This window comes from Oncorhynchus masou, chromosome 31 (assembly GCF_036934945.1).
Source record: "Oncorhynchus masou masou isolate Uvic2021 chromosome 31, UVic_Omas_1.1, whole genome shotgun sequence".
Classification (NCBI taxonomy): domain Eukaryota; kingdom Metazoa; phylum Chordata; class Actinopteri; order Salmoniformes; family Salmonidae; genus Oncorhynchus; species Oncorhynchus masou.
Window position 1 is genome coordinate 42087988 of NC_088242.1, and position 19264 is coordinate 42107251.

General features: G+C 44.7%; 1 protein-coding gene across 3 annotated transcripts in view; it reads right to left on the reverse strand.

Moving 5' to 3' along the window:
* Positions 1-2937: 2937 nt before the first annotated feature.
* LOC135523954 (leucine zipper putative tumor suppressor 2 homolog) overlaps positions 2938-19264 on the reverse strand; it is a 43692-nt gene continuing 27365 nt past the window's right edge. For 2 of the 3 annotated variants that reach the window (XM_064950994.1, XM_064950991.1), the window contains 4 exons: positions 9977-10561; positions 9221-9808; positions 8722-8985; positions 2938-6223 (listed from right to left, as the gene is read on the reverse strand). In XM_064950994.1, the coding sequence (XP_064807066.1) occupies positions 5486-6223; positions 8722-8985; positions 9221-9808; positions 9977-10528 (2142 nt within the window). In that variant the 5' untranslated portion in view covers positions 10529-10561 and the 3' untranslated portion in view covers positions 2938-5485. Of the gene's footprint in view, positions 6224-8721; positions 8986-9220; positions 9809-9976; positions 10562-14747; positions 15070-19264 lie in introns of those variants that run through there. The other variant, XM_064950993.1, reaches the window with a different exon arrangement.

Genomic DNA, 19264 nt, shown 5'->3' on the forward strand with positions numbered 1-19264 from the left:
ACCACCATTCTAAGAGAATCCTTGTAGCATAATAGCTGATACCTCAGGTTCTAGGTAATTTAGATAAGGTTCCCATACTTTGTAGAACTGATCTGTTTTAGAATGCAATGTCAGATATTCCAGAGGCACCCATTCAAATAGTATCTTAAGCCAATCTTTGATAGACGGAACCTTATCACTAATCCACTGTAAAAGGATGTTTTTCCTCGCTGCAGAGGTAAGGATGTTGTAAAGCCTCCTCTTACCCACAGAAGTAACATGCCTACTTGGGAGACCCAACAGTAAAGAAACTGGGTCCAATTCTAGATCAACCCCTAGGATCTTTTCAATTTCTTGCAGAACACCAGACCAGTATCTTTGTATTTTGGTACATGACCATAAACAATGTGTTACGGTGCCTGTATCAGTTTTGCATTTAAGACACTGAGGAGAAGAGGAAGTGGGGCTGAAAGCATGTCTGTGATTTGGGGATATATGCAATCTGTGTATTATTCTTAATTGGATTGCTCTCGTACGGCTACATATAGATATTGTTTTTGCATATCTCCAAATGTCCTACCACATCTCTTCGTCAGTAGTAACAGACAATTCTTTCTCTCACACTTGTTTCACCCTCTGTGTGTTGACAGCAGAAAAGGACCTTACAACATCATAAAACAGACTTACAGACATTTTCCTTTGTGGTAAAAAAGCATTGTTTCAATGACAGACATATCAGGGTTACCAATTAAGGTGGTGTTCTTCAAAATACAATGTCTTACTTGTAGGAAGCGGAAATAGTCCTGCTTTGGGAGTCGATATTTCTCGACCCTCTGCTCAAATGACAATAAAATCTTATCAGCAAATAAGTCATTTTGTCTGCGTATGCCCTTATTAAGCCAAAAGTCAAAGCCAGCATCCAGCAATCCTGGACCAAAATCTGTGTTGTTAAGAATTTGGGTAAGAGCAGAGGTTAGTTTGGACATTCCCAGGAAGCGTTGAACTGACCTCCATACTTTGAGTTTGTTAAGTGTAATGGGATTATTGCAGTGATCTTCTACAGACTTGAAACTTCTGAAAAAGAAAAAGATCCTGTAGGGGTATTTTGAAAGAGAAGTCTTAATGTCTAACCAAATAGAGGAGTCGTCGTTTGTGATCCAGTCAGAAATATAACAAAGGTGGGCACACCATTGATAGAACCTGATATTGGGCAGGTCCAAGCCGCCCATAGAACTTGGCAGCTGCAATATTGCCATCTTAAGTCTTGGCTTGCGTTTACTCCATATAAAAGGAACTTAGCCATCCATTTACATCCTTTATTACCTTATTGGAGAGTAATACTGGGATCATTTGGATTGGGTAAAGTAGTCTAGGTAAAATGTTCATTTTCAAGAGGGATATTCTACCCAACCAAGAAATCGGGAGAGTTCCAGCGCTCCAGATCCTGTCTTAATGTATCAAACAAGGGAACAAATTGGCTTTGTACATTTGCTGGAATTTAGGAGTTACAAATATACCCAGATACATAAAACCTGGGGAGACCATTTAAAAGGGAAGTTCTGTTGGGTATGTTGTCGGAGATTTTTGAGAAATAGCCGTCAAGACTCATTGTAGGATAACGTATTTAGCTAATTCTACCACTTTTTCAAGCTAGGAGATTATTGTAAAAATATTAATTTACGAATGCCACGGGAGCTCGCTGATACACATTGTTCTCTCCACGCCCCCGTATCTTCAATAGGGAATGAGTTGAAAAACGACCAACCTCAGATTTCCCATTTCCTGGTTGGATTTTTTACACCATATGAGTTATGTTATACTCACAGACATCATTCAAACAGTTTTAGAAACTTGAGTGTTTTCTATCCAAATCTGCTAATAATATGCATATATTAGAAACTGGGACTGAGTAGCAGGCAGTTTACTCTGGGCATGATTTTCATCCAAATGTGAAAATGCTGCCGCCTCGCCAAAATAGGTTTTAAGTGTGCCATGAATTTTAAATAAATCTGTGTTGCCGGCAAAACACCATCACACCTCCTCTTCAATGCTTCACGGTGGGAACCACACATGCAGAGGTCATCCGTTCACCTCCTATGCATCTCAAAGACACGGCTGTTGGAATCAAACATCTAAAATTTGGACTCATCAGACCAAAGGACAGATTTCCACCGGACTAATGGCCATTGATCGTGTTTCTTGGCCCAAACAAGTCTCTTCTTCTTATTGGTGTCCTTTAGTAGGTGGTTTCTTTGCAGCATTTCAACAATGAAGAACTGATTCACGCAGTCTCCTCTGAAGAGTTGATGTTGAGAAGTGATTGTTACTTGAACTCCTTCAGCATTTAATTGGGACGCAATTTCTGAAGCTGGTAACTCTAATGAACTTATCCTCTGCAGCAGAGGTAACTCTGGGCCTTCCTTTCCTGTGGCGGTCCTCATGAGAGCCAGTTTCATCATAGCGCTTGGTGGTTTTTGTGCTTGCACTTGAAGAAACTTTGAAAGTTCTTGAAATTTTCCAGATTGACTGACCTTCATGTCTTAAAATAATTATGGACTGTAGTCCTGCTTTGCCTATTTGAGCTGTTCTTGCCATAATATGGACTTGGTCTTTTAACAAATAGGGCTATCTTCTGTATACCACCTCTACGTTGTCACAACACAACTGATTGGCTCAAACGCATTGAGGAAAGAAATTCCACAAATTCACTTTTAAACGAGGCACACATGTTAATTGAAATGCATTCCAGGTGACTACCTCATGAAGCTGGTTGAGAGAATGCCAAGTGTCTGCAAAGCTGTCATCAAGGCAAAGGGTGTCTACTTTGAAGAATCTGTTTAACACTTTTTTGGTTACTACATTATTCCATATGTGTTATTTCATAGTGTTGATGTCTCCACTATTATTTTACAATGTAGAAAATAGTAAAAATAAATAAAAACACTAGAATGAGGTGATGTGTCCAAACTTTGGACTGGTACTTTATATATTTACCCCCAAAATATGGGGTATTGGAAATTATGCAGACAATTACATTGATGGAAGCAACAATCTGCAATATTAAAGCTGATCTACCCACTAATGTTGTAGTCTCTGACTAAAGACTGACTCCCTTCACAGAAAAATGGGGTTTGGTTTGGAGTTCCATGACCTAAAGCCTAGGAGCAACACAAACAGAAGCTCCACAGGCTATAGTGAAAAGTGAAGGTCTGAATGAATTATGTGGGCTAATAAGAAACTTCTTTCCCGCTATGGTGAACCAGGAGAATCTGACCAATCAAACGAGGGGAGGAAGAGACCTGCCGCCATGGGAACCAGCAGCCAGTGACTTGTGTGCTGTCCTAAAGCATCAAGCCACTGAGCCAATAGTAGACCAGTTCACACAATTCTTCCTTTTACATTAGTTATGTTATTTATCACAGACACTTAAAAATTATGTAAAATAAATATACACATCTATATAGACATTTCATAGAATTATACTTAAATCATTAACACACTGGCTAATTTATGCAAACTGTAATCCGACTGCCTTTCAGGACCCCTGTGAAGTGAACTAATGGTTGTTTGTCTGAGCCAGTGTGGAGAGGTGTGTGGGAGTGCTGCTAGTGACCAGAAGATGGCAGGCTTAGAACACATCCACCTGTCAGTCATGAACATGTTGATATCAGTTGTAAACATGCTCCAAGTTTCTCAAATTCTTGGTGTCAAGAGAAGTGTCTACACAGACGATACAATCTAGATAAATGAGGAGAGTGACATGTTATCACAATGTACGTGTATAAACAGGGCTTAACATCATAAAATAAAAAAAGAGTATCTGATCATGTTTTACTTCTGTGGCTTGATGTTCCTTGTCTGACCTAATAGAATCAACCATTCAATACATGCTTTATAATAATTACAACTGTTTGGTTAAATTATGTAACAGTTTGTCATAAAATTAAGTATAGAGCCAACCATCAGTAATCCATTTGAAAAGCAGCTATTCGTTTTATCATTCATTTTTATTAAAAACAGTCAGTTGGTACAAGAAATTTACAGCATGAAAATATACATTTAATGTAAAAAATTGTACTGTAGAGCCATGAGTAGCATTTACACATACACCAATATGCAGACATGGTACTGTAAGGAACCAACAGGACATGTGACATTGCTTTGGTCTATTCACAGTGGCCATGTTTATTTTGAAATAGATTATATCTCTAAGAAATCTATTATATTTCACCATATACGATGTCAGTATTAAGGATATCTACAATGAAGGGTTAACAGCGATAAGGGACATTTAAGTGTCATCCTCATGTGTTTTTTTTATACAGAAGTTGATGAAAAGATCAGTCCTATCATGGTCAGTCTAATTTCACTTTTTGAAAGACGACTGGCTCTATTAAATCTGTGTCACTGAAGCGGTAGAGATTGATCTGACATATACAGTGGTTACTGTGAATGCCGTCTCTGCTAAGGCGGGAAAATTGCCTTTAAATTACTCTAACGCGGAACTTCCGCAATGTGGCTTGAATAGAGCCCGAAACGTCGCTCACTTAGTGCATGTCTTCTCTCACAGCCTGTACAAAAAGCACCTTCACAAACAGCCAGTGCAGCGTACAAATACTGACAGAGAAACAAAGATCCATAGAGATTCATCCATCCATGCTTTTGTACGTCGGTGAAGGGAGATCAAAGGTAAAGTCGATTCTCTTCACAATAATAGAAAGCATATCTGAGTGTGCTTTAGCGACTTTTACCTTGAATTTCCACGGTGTCTCGTTTTCTAGCTAGAGATACTGTATAGATACAGAAATTCAAGACCACTAAGGTCCATATTTAGATACTTAAATGTGTCACATGGAATGAGGAGGCTTTTGGTAACATTGAAGCGTTTCCCTTTTTTTGCCATTGAACCTGAAGTATCTGCATTGAACCTGTAGTATTTGAGAACATGCTGAAGAACACTAGTGTTATCAAGCTCTGCCTACCAAGAACACAAGACCACCCACAGTGAATGACGAGGAAGTACAAATTCCTAAGAAGAGCGCCGAGCCTCCCTATGTGTTTACATGATGTTCAGCGAGTAATTCTAGGAATAGCTAAAAAAAAATAAAAACTGGATGTATTCCCTCCACGCTGTACGAGACTCAGACTTCAAAATCACTCTCCCGGGTTCGTGAACTCTCATTCAACCACATCAACTCACCATGTCTTTGAGTGACAGAAGTGTGTGTGTGCTTTCGTGTATGTGTGCGTGTATCGACATTAGCCAGCGGGAGTCAACCATACTAATGAGACAGTGAGACGGCGTGGAAAAGCAGGAACATACGGAGAGTAGACCAACTATAGACAGACTACTACATACTGTAGAGACCCAGAAGGAACTATAAGGAAGTATCCTGACCTACTAAGTCATTATAGAGGCCATCTGGATTCCTATAGACGCTCCTAGGGGATCAATTGTATATGGCTGATAGGGAGACGGAGGAGACAGAGAGAAAAAGTGGTGGTGTCAGATCTCAGTAGCTGTGATCTCGTCAAAGTTGATCTCGTTGCCACTGCCTTCATCCTGCTCCTCCAGCTCGTCCCGGGTCTCCAGTTCTAGACTAAGCTTGCGCAGCATGCGCTCCAGCGCCCGGTTCCTCCTGTACATCCCCACGTAGTTCTGCTGCAGCTGCTTCTGATACTGGATCACCTTGTCCTTTTCCTCCTGCCAGACCCTGTGCTCCTCCTCAAAGCTACACGCCTGCTCCTCCCCCCGCTGGCGTTCTGTGACTAACTCCGCCCTCAGACCGTCCATCTGCAGCCGGAGGCTCTGGAGGGCCTCGCTCTCATAGGCCCTGGCCTCGTCGCTCTCATAGGTCAAGTGTGGCTCCTCCCCCTCTGGGAAGGCCTGGCACTGCCTGCCTCCACCACCATTGTGGGCGGGGCTCTGGAGGCTTGTCTGATTGGTGGCGGAAGCACGGAGGCGGGCCGTCTCTTCCTCCAGTCGGCCCACCTTCTGGCGGAGGAGCTGGGCCTCACTCTTGCGGCGCTGCAGCTCGTTCTGGCACACCTCCAGTTCCATGGTGCGCGTGTGGCCGGCAGTGTTGGCCTCTTGCAGCAGGCCCTGGCTGGTGGTGAGCTCGCCAAGGGAGTCCCGAAGCTGTCCACGCAGAGAGACGATCTCCCCCATGCGCTGAGCCAGCTCCCCCTGGACATCTTTCATCTGCTGCTTCAGCAGGGAGATCTCCCCAGACTTCTGACACACCTGGATGAAACACAACTACTGTCATATAGAGGAAACACACCACAAATATGTGGGAATATGACAAGTATTCAGACCCCTTGACTTTTTCCACATTTTGTTACTTTACAGCCTTATTCGAAAATATATTCAATAAAATAAATTCTTCATCAATATACACACAATACCCCATCATGACAAAGTGAAAACAGGTTTTTAGAATTATTGACTAAAGTATTCAGCCCCTTTGCTATGAGACTTCAAATTGAGCTCAGGAGCATCCTGTTTCCATTGATCATCCTTGATGTTTCTACAACTTGATTGGAGCCCACCTGTGGTAAATTCAATTTATTGGTTATAATTTGGAAAGGCACATACCTGTCTATATAAAGTCCCACAGTTGAAAGTGCATGTCAGAGCAAAAACCAAGCCATGAGGTCGAAGGAATTGTCCGTAGAGCGCGGGGACAGGATTGTGTCGAGGCACAGATCTGGGGAAGGGTACCAAAACATTTCTGCTAAATAGAAGGTCCCAAAAAGCAGTGGCCTCCATCATTCTTAAATTGAAGAAGTCTGGAACCGACCAAGACTCTTCCTCGAGCTGGCAAACCATCCAAACTGAGCAATCGGGGGAGAAGGACCTTAGTCAGGGAGGTGACCAAGAACCCGATGGTCACTCTGACAGAGCTGCAGAGTTCCTCTGTGGAGATGGGAGAACCTTGCAGAAGGACAGCTGTCTCTGCAGCACTCCACCAATCAGGCCTTTATCGTAGAGTGGCCAGACAGAACCACTCCTCAGTAAAAGGCACATGAAAGCCCGCTATAAATTTGCCAAAAGACACCTAAAAGACTCTCAGACCATGAGAAACAAGATAACAAGATTCTCTGGTCTGATGAAACCAAGATTACACTCTTTAGCCTGAATGCCAGGCGTCACGTCTGGTGGAAACCTGGCACCATCCCTACGGTGAAGCATGGTGGTGGCAGCATTATGTTGTGGGGATGTTTTTTTCGGCGGCAGGGACTAGGAGACTCGTCAGGATCGAGGGAAAGATGAACGGAGCAAAGTACAGAGAGATCCTTGATGAAAACCTGTTCCAGAGCGCTCAGGACCTCAGACTGGGGCGAATGTTGACCTTCCAACAGGACAACGACTTTGAGCACACAGCCAAGACCATGCAGGAGTGGCTTCGGGACAAGTCTCTGAATGTCCTTTAGTGGTCCAGCCAGAGCCCTGACTTGAATCCGATGGAACATCTCTGGAGAAACCTGAAAATAGCTGTGCAGCAACTCCCCATCCAACCAGAGAAGAATGGGAGAAACTTCCAAAATACAGATGTGCCGAGCTTATAGCGTCACACCCAAGAAGACTCGAGGCTGTAAATAGCAGCCAAAGGTGCTTCAACAAAGTACTAGGGTCTGAATAGTGAATAAGTACAGGGTCTGAACACTTATGTAAATGTCATATATATTTAAAAAAAATATATGTTTTAATACATTTGTAAAAAAAATCTAAAAACCTGTTTTTGCTTTGTCATTATGGGGTATTGTGTATTGTCTGTAGATTGATGAAGGGAAAAAAAACGATTACAAAAACATTTTAGAATAAAGCTGTAACGTAACAAAATGTGGAAAAAGTCAAGGGGTCTGAATCCTTTCCAAATGCACTGTATACTGTGTAAACATTTGAATATATTCCCTCATATTCCCCGAGTGTACAAAACATTAGTAAGTCTTTCCATGACATAGGCTGACCAGGTGAATCCAGGAGAAAGCCATGATCCCTTATTGACGGAGACAGGTTAAAAGAAGGATCTTTAAGCCTTTGGTTGTGTATGTGTGCCATGAAGAGGGTGAAGATTTAAGTGCTTTGGAACGGGGTATGGTCGGTGCCAGGCGCACCAATTTGAGTGTGTCAAGAACTGCAACGCTGCAGTGTTTTTCACACACACACACACACACACACACAACAGTTTCCCATGTGTATCAAGAATGGTTCACCACCCAAAAGACATCCAGCCAACTTGACACAACTGTAGGAAGCATTGAAGTCAACATGGGCCAGTATCCCTGTGGAACACTTGACACCTTGTAGAGTCTATGCCCCTACATATTGAGGCTGTTCTGATGGCAAAAGGGGGTACAGCTCAATAATAGGAAAGTCTTCCTAATGTTTTGTACACTCAGTGTATGAGGAAATATATTAGAGAGAGAGCAGGAGGCTTGGTGTCTTTGTTACAATGTGATTGATGACGGTGGGACACCGTGCCAGGCTCAAGCCTGCCAAACATGCCTGGGGAAGCATATTACTGAGGGTACCATTTATACTACACTATCAGTACCCCATTGTACTGAATCATTTCATTTAAATTGCCTGTCCGACTGTGACAACAATTACTCAAAAGGAGTTACAGTGGCATTCATGGATTGTGTAAAATTCACTGTGTCTTTATTGTCTATAACAGAGTACCTGAGTAGACACATACTGCTAACATTGGGGCAGACCCTGACGGTCCATCTCACCTCCCACTTGGTCTCCTCCAGCCTGGACCCTAACTGAATCTTCTCGTAGGAGGTACAGCGCTCCTCCAGCTTCTCCCTCTCCTGCAGCAGCTGCCCGAAGTCCTCCTGGAGCAACTTCTTCTCCTGTTGCAGCTGGAAGACCTGCAGCTGGAGCACCTGCTGGGCACGCTGGGCCTTCTGAGACTGGGTCTGCATCCGCGTGGCGCAGCTCTGACGCAACTCCTCCAGCTCCAGCTCACAGCGCTTCTGCTTCTCCTCATAAACCTGGGGAGAGAGGGAAGACGGGGGTTGGGTAGGTGAAGGTGGCATTGTGTGTGTGTGTGGTGATTGTAAGGGTTTTAGTGTCAATAAATCATGACATTTGTCATTGTGTGTGATGGTACATGATGTGTGAGAGAGAGAGAGAGAGAGAGAGAGAGCTTGGTGTCTTCATGCTTTTAAGAATATATGACAAGATAATGTGTCCAATGCTCTTTTGGCCATCCACCTCACCACGTACCTGGCATATAGCCACTTCATTCTCATCCAGGTTGTCTCGGAGCTGCTGCAGCTCCACATTTCTCTCCCTCAGCTTATCCTCCAGGTCCCTCACTACCCCCTCGTACCCCCCCTCCACAGGGGCTGGTGAGCGCTCGCTCGACCCGCTGTCCGACAGGGGCTGGCCATGTCCACTCACCGACCCTGTGCTCTTACTGGACGAGGAGCACCCACTGTCCGAGTTGGAGTGCCCGTGTGCGGTCTTCGTGGGCTCCAGGTGGGCACTGCCAGGCGGGTAGTCTGTGGGCGCCAGGCTGCAGGGGATGCTGCCATAGGGGGGCAGGCTCGTCAGGGAATTCCGTCCCGAGTCAGACATGGAACAGGTCTGGCTGCCCCCGCCCGTGTGGCGCCCGCCGCTGTAGGAGTTGCGATTCTCCGAGCAGGGCGGCAAGGTGTCCATCTGGCTACCAGGTGACAACAGGTTGAGGTTGTTCTGGCAGTCTGATAGACTGGCCCTGTCATGGCGAGGGGAAAGGAACTGCATGGAGTTGTGACTCTTGGGGACGACGGGTTTGAAGGCAGTGGGCCGGATCACTGTTTTCTCCATGTTCTGAGAGGTGAGAGGGAAAGACCAAATGGTTTGTTGGGTAAGAGGTTGTAACTAATGTATATTCAGTGAATGTTTCATTCATTTCTTCTAATCGTGTTATTGTGAGAGTGGATTGATCTACTTCAAAGAGACTGAATGACTGTTCCATATAGCCTGGGCCACACTCACCTTCTCCAGCTTCCCTGACACGGGGACCAGTTTGGGAGGGGGTTCTTCCACGTTCCCGTTGAGGCTCCCAAGCTGCCGATCCTTGGCCTCCCCTGTGTCAATCCCGGTCCCATGGCTACCATGAACAGTGTTGTCATTCCAGTCTCCCACATATTCCTGGTTCAGATACGAGTAATTCCCATTGGTCCCGCTGTCCTTACTGGAGCCAATCACCATCAAAGGCTTCCTGTTGCCAGACGGAGTGAGGCTACTGAGCAGCGGATCCTGAGATGTGTCAAAGGAGGCCAGGCAGGAAGTGGCGCCCAATGTGGTTCTGTGGAGCCTGGTGGCGCCCGGCTCGGGGACAACATCAACGGGCCGGTAGTGACGCACCAGGTGGGCCGGGCCGGGGCGCTGGGCGATAAGGCTGCTGACGGAGCCCATAGCCTCCTGGGAGTTGGAGGTGGAGGGGAGGTTGGGGGGTGTGTGGGGGGCAGAGGGGCGGGGGTTTCCGCTGAGTCCGGGGGTGTGGTGGCACTCAGCAGGGATGGACAGAGCCTGAACCAGGGCCATGATGGCTGCTGCTCAGTGAGACACCCACACGATCTGGGGGACAGAGGGAGAAACAGGGGTACACATTGTCAAATTAATGGGAACTTAGCAAAGCGATAACAAATCTTTACAGCAGGAATATGTATCAGAGGGAGCATGTTTGGACTATCGAACCATCCAGGGTCGTGTTAAGGAGAGCTCAGCATTCTGAACATTGTTCTATTGATATATGACTCCATGATTCCCTAAATAAAATGTTCACAGACATGCTTTGTTGTGATGTAAAATATTCAACATTACAGAAAATAATGTTTGAACTTTCTGTGACCCTGGTAAAACCATAAAAACTGCATGGATACAAAGAAAATAATGTTCTCCTCCTACAGTTAAATGAACATATGGTAGACATACAGTAGATGAAAAATAGATGGACAAACAGAGCAGCACAAACATTGGCTTCAGGCCTCACATCGGAAATGGTCTCTGACATGATGCTCATGACGGGAAGCAACATGCAAACTAGGGGGAGAGAATTAACATCGTAGGGCACTCAATTGGTAATGACATCTCTCATTAAAAAGTCAAAAGCTACTGTTCATGAACAGGTTAGTAAACAACTATTAGTGATTTGTTTATTAGGATCCCAATTAGCCTGCTCCAGTGAGGTGGCAACCGACTCCTACCAGCCAATGATCTCATCTAAATCAGATGATCTCCTCATCCAAACAGTGATATTACACAGTACACACACTGTGACATCATCAGTCCCAAGGCACAGCGTTTGCCGGGGAAAGGAAGACAATAGTAGACAGGACATAGGCGCGTGACAACGAGGTCACGCTCTGTGTTTGCTGGCACCCAGCTGCGCATGTTAAACACATCAGCACTATTGTATGAGTCATCCAGCGCGGATGTCCCAGGGACAGGTGTGTCCTGTGGGAGACAGCTGAGTGTCTGAGCTCTACGAAGTCAGGATGTAAACTCCGATACGGTGGTAGGAATCCTGGGGTGATTTTGGTGCAAATGTGTCAACATGTTTAAGGAGTTTTAGTTTAGATTCATCGGGGAGTGACATCTGTGGCACCCCTCAGCACCCCTACTTCCTGCGGCTATGTGGTTCGGTACAAATACGTGTACCATTACACCCCTAATAGACATGCATCCGCGCGCACACACGTTATGATCAGGAAAATGATTAATGGGACTGTGGCGTGTCGATCAACCAGCCAGCTCCTTATTTAAAAACAGCCAGCCACTTTGGCACCAGACGGCCACTGCTGGCTCTGCCCACACACTGTGCCACCCTGCCAAGACAAAAAAGCCAACAACTGAGGTTAACTGTGATTACTACATTCTAATTAGCACAGAGGGGAGAGGTTGTAAATGTGATCTCTACTTAATGTATTGGATCATAATGGATTGACTCAGAAGGTTGGCCCAGTTGTATGACAAACAGACATACTGTAGGCCTACATACAGAGTAAAGTACAACGCATTCTGTAGATGTATGAAAATCTGTACGTGCAGTGTCATAAAAACACACATTCACTCTCTTACAAATTTGTGCTCGCAGAAGTACACTAAACCTTGAACACACTATTTTGGGAGGATAAGCAGGTTGACTGCTTATTCCTTTTCCATGCATTCCACCCATAGTATTCTGGGGCCCAGTTGTCTTCTTCTGAAGCTGTAATCCCTGAACTAAGGGTGATACTGTCCAGACCTAGAGAGTAGTGGATTAGTGTTCATCAGCACATTCCTAGGAAACACACCAGATTGAAAGAATCAACTCGTCTCCTATACAGCTTTGATAGCCCCCAAACCGCATGTCCTGTTTTTGTTTCACACGGACTGGGCGGACTCGTATTTGGCAGGACCCTTTCCTTAAGCACCTCAAAGACTCTGAAGGAGACCAGATAGACAGATCACACAGGCCTCGTTTAACCAATGACATCAAGTCAGCGCTGCTTCGTCATGGAGGACATCGGTCCCAAAATAGAGCCATGTTTCTCATTCAACTCGGCTGACTGCAGCGTCGTAGACGTTCTCCGAGCAGATTGTTTGTGTCTGTCTGGGAAAAGCCCTGGAGGTATTTGTTCAGGCAGACAGACACTCCCTTAGCAATAGGAATCTGCAGCCACGTCAGCTATAATGACTCGTTTCTCAGTTCAATAACACTGGTAGGTGGAAGGGCTCCAGACCAGTCCACCTTGATTCAACAACCACTGCGTGTCATCGCTCACATGACACGGCTATAGGGGGCGCTCCGTAAAGGGCAATGAAGCAATGGCAGCTTACCCATTTGGTATTTTTAGACATCATTTTAACTAATCAAAATGGACATCTCTTTAGCAGATTTGGTTAAAAAAATAAAATAATTGAACACTACCTTTGTCTTCTCTAGATGCAGGGGGTTACAGACTACTGAACCGAGAGATGCAGGGGGTTACAGACTACTGGACCGAGAGATGCAGGGGGCTACAGACTACTGGACCGAGAGATGCAGGGGGTTATAGACTACTGGACCGAGAGATGCAGGGGGCTATAGACTACTGGACCGAGAGATGCAGGGGGCTATAGACTACTGGACCGAGAGATGCAGGGGGCTATAGACTACTGGACCGAGAGATGCCGGGGGCTATAGACTACTGGACAGAGATGCAGGGGGTTATAGACTACTGGACAGAGATGCAGGGGGTTATAGACTACTGGACTGGTAGATGCAGGGGGTTATAGACTACTGGACTGGTAGATGCAGGCTGCAACCCAGCAGAGCAGCACATTCATTTAGCTTATTCACTTCACGTAAATCAAGTGTTTGAATGACAAATCTGCTGTGAAATCTGCTGTATAGGCATGGTCCACACTAAGCACAGGGGCAGACCAAACATGAAAGCTTTGCATTTATGGGTGTTAGACACAGAAATACATGGACACAAATATATAGGTGCAGCAGACCCTGCTTGGCTAGTATGCAACGTCACACAAACATGCTTTGATACAAACCAAGAGGACACAGTAAATCCCTCATTGTGAGTCAGTTGGACACACACACACAGCCAGAGGGGTTTTGGTGTAAAAATAGTGCACAAGAGGGGATGTGTCAGGGGCAGTGAAAAAGTCTGCTCTGTTTTACTGGCTGGTTTGGATTCAGGCACGGAGAGCAGCGCCTCTGATTTAGAACAAGAGAGGAGAGGGAGAGAAAATGAGAGAAAGTGAGATAATGAAGAGCAAGAGCTTATGCATGAGCAGCTGGGAACAAACAGTCTGGAAATCCCCTCCTCCACTTTCCATCTCCCTCCTAATCTAATCCACTCTCCCTCGCTCTTTCCCTCTCGATTCAGTGTCCAAAATTGAAAGTAGACCACGGAGGAAAAAATGTGACATTCCTACTTTGGTCCAACAGACAACCTACCTTTCCAAGACAATTGACCCGTTTTTTTCACAGCCCCAGTCAGTGTGCTAAATCCCACATTGTGAGGTTGTCATCATGATACTGACTGTCATCATGCTTCTATGGAGAATGAGGTCTGTCCTACACTCATACTGAATGCCATTCTCTCCATTTGTGGCCTAACAAATTAAGGGAGCATGGCCAAGGATGAGACCAGTGAGGAAGAGAGGCCTCTTCCCCCATGAATGCGCACGCAACACACACACACACACACACACATTCCTGGAGAGCTTTTCTCTGCCTGTCACGGTCTTTGTTTTTGTTTTCAGTGAGCAGAGAGAGAGCGCTCTCCCACGCTATAGTCATCTATAGCACTGGTTCTCAATCCTGGTCCTTTTGCCCTAGTACTACACAGCTGATTCAAATGATCAACTCATCAAAAGGCTCTGATGATTTGAATCAGGTGTGTAGTGCTAGGGCAAAAACAGAAATGTACCCTTTTGGGTCCCCAGGACCAGGAACCACTGATCTTTAGTAGAGATAGGACATTACCTTGGCTATTATCCCATTTTAGATGACTCTGGTCATTGGATTGATCACTTCCATCCCAATATTTTTTTATAATTTAGCAGACTCGCTTATCCCAACTGACTCAAAATAAAGTGCACTAAACTAAATGTAGGTGTGATAACAGTTAACCCTCATGGCTCAACACGGTCTACAAATGTTCTACAGTTTCTGGTGGAAACCATCTCGCCTGTTTCTATTTTCCACCAAACTTCCTTTTCCCCAGTGCCCTATTTAAAGCCCCAAAAGTTCCCCAGCACAGAGTTACGAGTCACGTACCCCAAGCTGACCCCCGCATAGCTGCCTCTGCACTGGGCCTCCTCTCGTCCACTTCAAAGTCGTTCAGCTCCCAGAAGAGTTATATCCACTCAATTTGTTCCAATCCTCCCGTAGCTCTGTGTCAGTCTCTCTACTCTCTTCTCCTGAGGGAAACTTCTCTCCGAGTCCAAACGCGGCTCATTGCTCAGGCCAAATGCCACCAATGTGAATGGACTTTCCTGTCCCTCCTTCTCTACCCCTCCTTCTCCCTCTCTCTCACACAAACTCCCCCACGCCACCTCTTTTTCTCTCTCTCCCTGGCTGGTGCTCACTCTCTCTCCACTTTTCTCTCCTGTGCGGCTTTGACCAAATAGGCTCCGCACAGCATAGTGTGCCTCTCTGCCTTTGTCAGGCAGTAAAAATAGGAAAAGAGAGAGCGAGAGAGAGAGTGGCCAGTCGTATGGGAATTCTGCCATACTCCAGTCTAAAGAGGGAAAGAAAGAAACTGGGCCAGCATGCTGATATAGGTTCATTTTTATGGCTCCCTTGATGTTGCTGCAGACATACTTTCCTAATTAATCAGATTACTGGCAGTATCTGTGTGTGCCCATGCATGCATGTGTAAAAGATATATGGTCTGTTCACCTCAAAAGATACATATCTGTCTAGTGTTAAGGGGGAGGGGAACATGCCACAACCAAGCAACAGGACCCTATACAGTTCATAGCAGGGTCCCACTTCAGATCAGTCGCTGAGTGTGTTCCAGTCGCCTAATGAAACCGACAGACAGTGAAATTCTAGACTCCAAACACCCTCTGACACCCAGACAGTCCCGGTTTCCAGCTTGCTTGTTTCCAGAGGAGTTATACTATACTCCAAACAGACATGCCACCCATCCTCAGCACTGTCCTGCAAATCCTCCATCTGGCCACAACCAATGAAAAAAAAGGTGTTTCAATCAGTTTTAAGCCGTGTGACAGAGTAGACTAAAGTAGGGTAGTCACTAGAGAAGTAGGCTACAGCACACACAATTTCTAAGGGCCTACAAGTGCGGCCACACTGCCCAGTGTTCTGCTTGTGTCCTTCATACAGCAAGGGGTTGTAAAGGTAGACCTCTCCACTCACCTTGAGGGACACCAAAGTGAGGGTGACATAGGGGTGTGCAACAAAGTGACCACTGGTGTAGCCAGTGCCTTATTGCAAACAGGATGCATGTTTTGGACTATTTGTATTCTGTACAGGCTTCCTTTTTACTCTGTCATTTAGGTTAGTATTGTGGAGTAACTACAATGTTGTTGATCCAGCCTCAGTTCTCATATCACAACCATTAAACTCTGTTTGAAAGTCACCATTGGCCTCATGGTGAAATCCCTATGCGGTTTCCTTCCTCTCCAGCAACTGAGTTAGGAAGGATGCCTGTATCTTTGTAGTGACTGGTTGTATTGATACATCATCCAGCGTGTAATTAATAACTTCACCATGATCAAAGGGATATTCAAATGTCTTCTTTTAAATGTGAACTTATTTAGGCTTGCCGTAACAAAGGAGTTGAATACTTATTGACTCAAGACATTTCAGCTTTTCCTTTTGAATGAATTTGTAAAAAAATTCTAAAAAACATAATGCCACTTAGACATGGGGTAGTGTGTGCAGGCCAGTTACAAAATCTCAATTAAATATTCAGGCTGTAACACAACAAAATGTGGAAATTCAAGGGGTGTTAATACTTTCTGAAGGCCCTGTATAAATACGTCATTTATTATCTCTAGCAGGAAAAATAGCAACATTTTCTCTTAGCCTCATGGCTCCGCCACTGAACACGACCCCGGTGATTGGTCCAATCCGGTACTATAAAAGGGCTCTAATGTTGTGTGTGTGTGTGTGTGTGTGTGTGTGTGTGTGTGTGTGTGTGTGTGTGTGTGTGTGTGTGTGTGTGTGTGTGTGTGTCCCGAGTGTCCAGACTGGGTGACAATCAATCATGAGCCCAGTCGCCCACCCATCCAAGGCCACCAGCAGACAGAGAAAGTGCCTATAGCAGCAAATCATCCCAGATTCCACTGCTGCCACCGTTAACACAGCAGCCTCTTTATGGGCCAGTGGGGAGGAGGGAGTGGCAGACAACCTAACATGACTCAGCAGTGACCCTTCAAAGGGCTGATTTAGAGTTTTTATAGAGGTGAAAGAAATATGGTGGATGGCTACCAGGTAATTATTTTCACCAGTTAATTTTTTCCCCCTTTGGATGAAGGAAAGTAAATCACGGAGAGGATGCCACTTCACGCTATTGAGAAACACCCCAGGATATAGCCTAGCTAAGGAGGCATGGAGAGATCCAACCGGTTAAACAAACACTTCCAGCATGACTTCCTTCACAGTTCAAATCCCCCAGTCTGTACTTGGGACATTATGGTATTACCTATGACAAACCAAAACATTTAGTCATCCCCAAATCCCTTGCTGATCTATATTTAAAAGTTGATGCTGGTAGTGCTCATCCATCAATGAGAGACCTGCCATCTCAGTGTACCCGTCTGGCTGTTCCCCTATTATATTTTCATAAAAAGGGCTCGTGTCTGTGGAGAACAGAAAGCTAGGCCATCCATCAGTGTATGGTCTGCTTTCGCTTCACAGGGACATCACTCCCTGCGGGAGCTGGAGCTAAAACTGCTTAACAAAACCCTCTCCCAAAAATCCCTCTCTATGGCACCAATTACTTAGCTTCGAAATTAAAACTAGTGAATGTTAACGTAGCATGATTCAGTTGTGATTCCAAGGCTAGTACCATCAAAATACAATGATCCTAAATGCTTCAACAAATAAACCCACCCAGATGTTTACCGCTTGGCACTTCCATTATTTGGTTTCCACTGAAGTTGACAATAAAAAGACATTGGCATTAACTGGAGTTGCCTTAGTGGATATGAAAAAAAAAAAAATCAGTAAATCCCTATTCCTAGTAACAGCTCTAATAGTACAGGGGCCCCTCAGAGGTATGTCCTCGGGTCCTCTGCTCTACTCCCTGTTCACCCACAACTGCATGGCTTTGCACAAGACCAACTCCATCAAGTTTGCTGACGACACCACGGTTGTAGGCCTGATTAACGAACATCGACAAGTCAGCCTGTAGGGAGGAAGGAGGAATGTGAACTGGCAATGTTGTGCCAGGACAACAACCTCAGCAAAACAAAAGGAGTTGATTTTTGACTTCAGGAAGCAGATGAGGGAACAGGCCCCGATCTACATCAACGGGTCTGCAGTAGAGAGTCCGCAGTTTTAACTTCCTCTGCGTCCACATCACTGAGGACTTGTCATGGACTAACAACACCACCACCACTTTTGTCAATAGGGCACAAATGCGTCTCTACTTCCTAAGGCGGATGAAGAAATTTGGCATTCCACCCCAGGTCCTTTTTCAAATACTACCGCTGCACCACAGAGCATCCTGTCCGGTTGCATCCCAGCCTGGTATGGGAATTTCTATGTTCGGGAATTGCTACATCCGGCCCAGTACATCACTGAGGCCGTGTTCCCACTCTCCAGGACATCTACTTCAAACAGTGACTGAGGAAGTGTCGCAACATCAAGGACCCCACACAACCCAGCCACGAGCTGTTCTCTCACTTAGGTCTGATAGAAACTGTCTCGGAGCCTGTTGGTATCTACAAGCTATCAGACTGCTAAAAACTTGAACTGGACTGACCACATGCAATTACTCTCTGGACCTTAGCACACATCCACAATTGCTCCTACCAGCCTCTTATTTACTATTACTAATCATGTACAATTTAAACAATTCTTCCCTTTCTCTGATATGTGTAAATATTGTACTATAAATTGTGCTTTTCTGTATTATACTTGTGCTAAAATGTCTATTCTACTGAGCCATTTACGTTATGTTCATATTCTTATCTTGTATTATTTCTTATTGTATTATCGAGAAGGAACTTACAAGTAAGCATTTCGATAACTACTAAAATAAATTAAATATTTTATATTTCTTTCAAAAATTAAAACACCATATTAAGTAACAGAAACATTGTTTAAATGCAAAACCATATCTGAGACTTGGAGCATACAAAATCATTGTACAATTAAATCTAAATGGTTTTCAAATTTAATTTGATACATATCAGGGTTAATTCAATCTATGAACATAATATTGGGTCATTAGACCTAAATCAAATCAAATGTTGTGTCACATGTGCTGAAAAAACAGGTGTAGAACTAACCAATAATTATTTTTAAAGTAAGAAAATATTTGCAAAAAAAAAAAAAACGATAAAATTAAATACAGAAAAAAAGGAAACACAATAACAATATATACAGGTGGTACTGGTACCAAGACAATGAGCGGTGGTACATGCTCGTCGAGGTAATTGAGGCAATATGTACATGTAGGTAGGGGTAAAGTGACAATGCATAGTGTTTTATCTAAGTAACAGCAGCTTAAAAAAAAGAGGGTTTTGGACCTAGACTTAGCGCTCCGGTACCACTTGCTGTGTGGTAGCAGAGATAGCGCTCTATGACTAGGGTGGGGC